Consider the following 4,925-nt stretch of genomic DNA (forward strand, 5'->3'; position numbering starts at 1 on the left):
AATGAGTGATAAAGTGTCAAAAACTACATGATTAAGCTGCTAAAGTGAATGATTTGTTTAACCAAAATATGAATGAAGCACTTAATTATGTAGTAATTTTTAGTTCTTGACTCAATATTAAATTTTGATATTTTGCACTTGAAATGAGTTGTATTGCAATTAGTTCACACCAAAATTAATATTCTAAAATTTTATTCCTCATATTTTATTTATGTTGGAGGGCATTATGGAAAAAATATTAAAACACATGGGTATTCTTGGAAATACCCAACTGGCACAACAACATGAAAAGGCCAGACTCACGCACTCGGAAAAGTACTGCAAGGCAAAGAAAAGTGAAGCAAGAAATGGAGATGCGAAACGGCATGGTGCTGGGCTGAGATGAAACGCACAGCTGAAGGTGCGCACTGCAGGGAGCCGGAATTGAAATGGTGCTGGGCAGATCAAAACGCAGACCAGGGAGACGTGCAATGCTACGTGGCTTTGATGCTGTACAGAACCTGGGCTGGATCGGGCCTCACAGTAGGCTGGCTCGAAAAGCAGGAAAAGAAATGTGAACTGTAGGACCTGGCTCAAAACGCAAGGCTTAGACGCGGAACGCACGAAAATGGAGCACTCACGCACTCACAGCAGGACCCATTCACGCACGGACAGCAGTGGCTCAAATCGCACGAAATAGGGAGTTGAAACACAACTGCAGAACCTATGCTGGGCTGAAGTGAAACGGGTAGCTGGAAGACGTGAAACGCAGAAAGGGGCTAAGAGTATAAAAAGAAATATTTTGTCGTGCGCCGGGACTCTCTTTTTTTCCAGATTTATTTTCCAGGCGGCTGGTTCTTCTTCTTCGTTTATTTTCCAGTTCTTTTTACTTCTTCTTTATTTTCGTTTGGTTTTCTTCTTAGTTTCGGATTTCAGCAAATTTTAGGGATACAATATTTTTTTTATTCAGCAATTTTCCTTTGAAACAGTAATTAGTGATGTTGGAATTTAATCTTTTTGAGCATTTTGTTAATCTAGAGATGATAGGCTAGATTTTTAGCTTGGAATTCAATAAGTAACTCATGACTATTTGGAGTTGGATTTTCTTCAATATTTAGTGCTTTTGATGATTAACTTGATGGATTATATTTCAATGTGCATCTAGAAAATATTAGAGTTCTTTGTTCTTGGTTTAGATCAATTGTAGACGTAAATGCACAATTGATACTTGAACAAGTAACATGACTTTGATGTTTTTCTTTCACTTTTCTATAATTGTCATATAATTTGTCAAGTAGTTTTATTAGAATAAAAATTGTGGTTCATTGCTATATTATCCGACCATGATTTCTAGGAATGAGAGAATGGTTGAGAGAAAATGAAAAGAGAAGTAAATCCATCACCAAATTAGTTGGCGAAAATTGCATCTCAAGTATTTGTTTAATTGCTTCTTACAAGTTTAAGTCAACTTCCGCACGTTTTCTTTAAATCTCTTGATTCTTAGTAATTTTAGAAAAATAGATTCACTTTTATTTTTAGCTTCACTCATGCGGGAACTTCCTAACAATTTCACTCTTAATTCATTCCACACTCTCTTAGTAAATAACTCCATTTTGATGTTGATATAGTTAGTGATTAATTTCTAAAACTTATTTCTCTTTTCTTATTATTTTTGTTCAAGATCATTTAGTATACTGATTTCTTATCATCACAAACAGTAATATGTTGTCTTGTAAATATAAATTGTTTGTTAAATTTTCATTGTTTTTGTGAATTTGATCTTAAGATGTACCTTGATATTACTTTAACAGCGTCTACGCTTAGAAGTCAAAATTAAAAATTGATCAAGATGGAATCGCACAGATTTAAGAGCTCCGGGACAAAACAGAGTTCTCGGTGTTGAGGAGGTCTGAGATTAGGAATAGAGCTCGGAGAAGTCTTGGTCTGTTTTTATCTCTATCAATTTAACCACGTGATGCAACGTGTTTTGCCACCTCAAGGGGTAACTTCGGGCTGTATATAGTAGCACAACTCTTCATTTGGTAATTAAAAACTACATGAGTTTCCCAAGAAACACAAACCTCGAGAGTGCAGCACCACCAGTACATCTAACCAAGAAAAATAATCCAGTGGTATAAAGGACAAGAACCCAACCAGTTACTACAGATTACAGGAAATTGTTATACTGGAACTGAAGTTAACTGAATCTGCTACTAGGAGCAGGGGCACGGACCAGCCACCCTGTGCCGGCAACTCAAAAAAGTGGTTCTCTCTCTGTGTCTGTCATCAATGATTCATTTTCGGTGCCTGCCTCTTTAGAACTTCTATTTCGAGCTGACACAGCAGCCCTTCTAAAATGGTACAGACAGGGTAAATGCATCAGATTCTGATGTCCTATGATGCACAAATGTAACAGAAACCAACCAATGATCCGTATAATTTAATCTACAAAAGTCCATACGAACAAAAAAGGCTTCGAAATGTATATGTCCATAACACTAACGAAAAAGGAACTTCCAGAAGAAAAAGATTGATAGTAGTTAATGAAGATATGCAGGTTTTAGTTTCTAACTGAGTAGTCATCACTAGTTAATCTTGATTTCATGAAAAGAGATCATGAAGATGTCTTCAATACAGCTGAATGAAATCTATGAAGATATGCCAAGGGTGAAGGCAAGGTAAATGAGTAGATAACGACCGACCTCCAAAATCAAACTACTTTACATAATTAAGTTAAACAAAACAAGTTCGGCATTCATGGATTGGCCAATGTCTGCAGTAATTCATAGATTCAACCATGAAGTGGAATATCGATCTGAGGACTCCTAACAAATCTGTAAATTTCCCCGCCTATTAAACAGCATCAGATGACAGACAAACACTTGCAACAATGTCAATGGAAAACAAAGGCAGTGAACAATCACATATGAATATGTAAATGAACCTCAAATACTAGCCAAGAATATAAGGGCTAAAATTTCCCCATTGATGAATAAGATTGAGAATTACATGAAAATTCCTAGTGGAAGAACACAAAAAATATTCCTTTTTAGCGGGCGCATTTATCTGAAGTCCCTTTTGTAGAACTTCCAGCTTCTACTCTCCTAAACGAATTGTATCAATATCCCCACTCGTGTCACTGATTAACACAGACAGTATCACTCTACCTCGATTCTTTCACTCCCAATCTTCATCACTCAATTGATCATCAGTATCTTCTCTTGGTGGCCTAACCACCAAAACCACAGTCCCCAAACTCTCCTTCACGCCCATTTCCTTCAATGCCGACCCTCTTTCAACCTTCAAGGCTCCGCGTCCATCACTGTCAACTGCCACCAAATAAAACCCATCATCGGCTGCCACCTCTTTCCTACCCCTATCAGCTACCACCAAGATAGCCTCCTCCTTATACCATCTATTCGCCTTCCATGGCAATGCCCTTGCATCCCCAAACGATACAGCAACTCCCCCTTTTCCTAACTCCATCACTGGTGTCCACCCCGGCAACACCACCCACCTCTTCCATGCCTTCTCTGCCACCACCACACCAAACTCTCCCTCACTCCCACACTCCCACGGCGCTTCCAAAATGCCTCCCTCCATCTCCTCAGCTCTACAAACCGGCAATACCACCACGCTACTCGCCTCTGCTACCTCTCCAATCTTCAACCTCACTACCGGAACCCGAACCCCATATTCCATATCCCCTTCCATCCCTCCTTTTCCCTCGCCTTTCCCCTCTAAATCCTCCAATATCCTACTTTTCGCTTTCTCGGTTTGCGCAACCCTCAATGCCTGCTCTAAAGAAGCGGTCCTCTCCTCCGATGGATCCTTATGCTCCCTACTCTGCCTATAATACATAAAGGAGAGACAATCACCAGGTAGAGCATAGTCAAAGCTCTCCCACCCTTTATCCCCACGCCTACGAGGAAAATCCTTCATGGCGCGGGCGAGATCCTGGGCGCCCTTGGCATCAAACCTTTGTTCAACAATGTAACTGGCCGCAGCGGCGCGCTGCTGGGCGCTCAGGAGCCGAATCTCGTACAGCAACTCAGCACCGCCCGTGTCGAACGAGGAGAGGATTTCAGGGTCGGTATTGGATTGTAGGAGGGAGTCTCGCACTTGAGCAGCAACCACTAGGCGGTTCTGCTCGACACCGGAGATTCCGGTGGATTCTTCGATGGAAGATGGGGAGAAACCTTCTCGGATTAGGGTGGGGATAAGTGGGGCGTATTCGAACCACAAGCCAAGGCGGTTGGCCAGGATGTCTATACGGCTGGATAGGTCGAGAGAGCGGAACTGAGCAGGGAGAGGGGAAGTGGGGGGAGGCCTGAAGGGTTGGTAGAGCTGCCGATGTTGGGGCTTGGAAGGTGGGGTGAAAGTGGCGGAGATGGGTTTGTGGGGTTGTTTAGGGAAGGGAGAGTGGAGGGGGAGGCTGAGAGCAGGGTGCGGATTGAGGAAAGTGGAGGAGAAGAGGGGTTTGAAGGTGTTTACTGTTACAGAGACCATGGTGGGGGAGTGCAGGAAGGATAGAGAGAGATAGAGAGAGAGAGAGAGGGGGGAGGAGGACAGTCCCAGCCTTATCTGATGTTCGTACTTAGTAGATTTTAGATATTTTGGCCCTTCGGACATTGGGTTGGAGGAAACATAGCCTAGGACTGGCAAATTGGCAAATAGTGATCTAGTTTGTCAAAACGACTAGCAATTCATTGGCTTGGTGCCATTGCAATACAAAATTCGCTTAAGATCGATGAAAATGGCTGGCATTGGATTGGGCCAAAATTTTATGATACACTTCTTTGGTTTATGTATGTACATAGTAGCTTAGTATTATTTTTTTAAAAAAATATTGTTTCTCTTACCTTAGCTCTCTCGAAACTCATCTGTAGATCAAAACTGTTACATTTATCATTTATGTAAGGTTACGTTTGAGTGTTAAAGTGATA

At 41.4% G+C, this 4,925-nt stretch overlaps 1 protein-coding gene across 1 annotated transcript; it reads right to left on the bottom strand.

The window, feature by feature from the left end:
- Positions 1 to 2,918: 2,918 nt before the first annotated feature.
- Positions 2,919 to 4,586, bottom strand: LOC108993631 (rubisco accumulation factor 1.1, chloroplastic). The gene has a single exon (XM_018968612.2). It carries the CDS (start codon positions 4,486 to 4,488, stop codon positions 3,157 to 3,159), a length of 1,332 nt encoding a protein of 443 aa, XP_018824157.2. The 5' UTR covers positions 4,489 to 4,586; the 3' UTR covers positions 2,919 to 3,156.
- Between the last annotated feature and the right edge of the window lie 339 nt (positions 4,587 to 4,925).

This window comes from Juglans regia, chromosome 11 (assembly GCF_001411555.2).
Source record: "Juglans regia cultivar Chandler chromosome 11, Walnut 2.0, whole genome shotgun sequence".
NCBI classification, from domain to species: Eukaryota; Viridiplantae; Streptophyta; class Magnoliopsida; order Fagales; family Juglandaceae; genus Juglans; species Juglans regia.

Excerpts from the sequence above, each read along its gene's own strand:
- LOC108993631 (XM_018968612.2), bottom strand. The coding sequence starts at position 4,488 with ATGGTCTCTGTAACAGTAAACACCTTCAAACCCCTCTTCTCCTCCACT.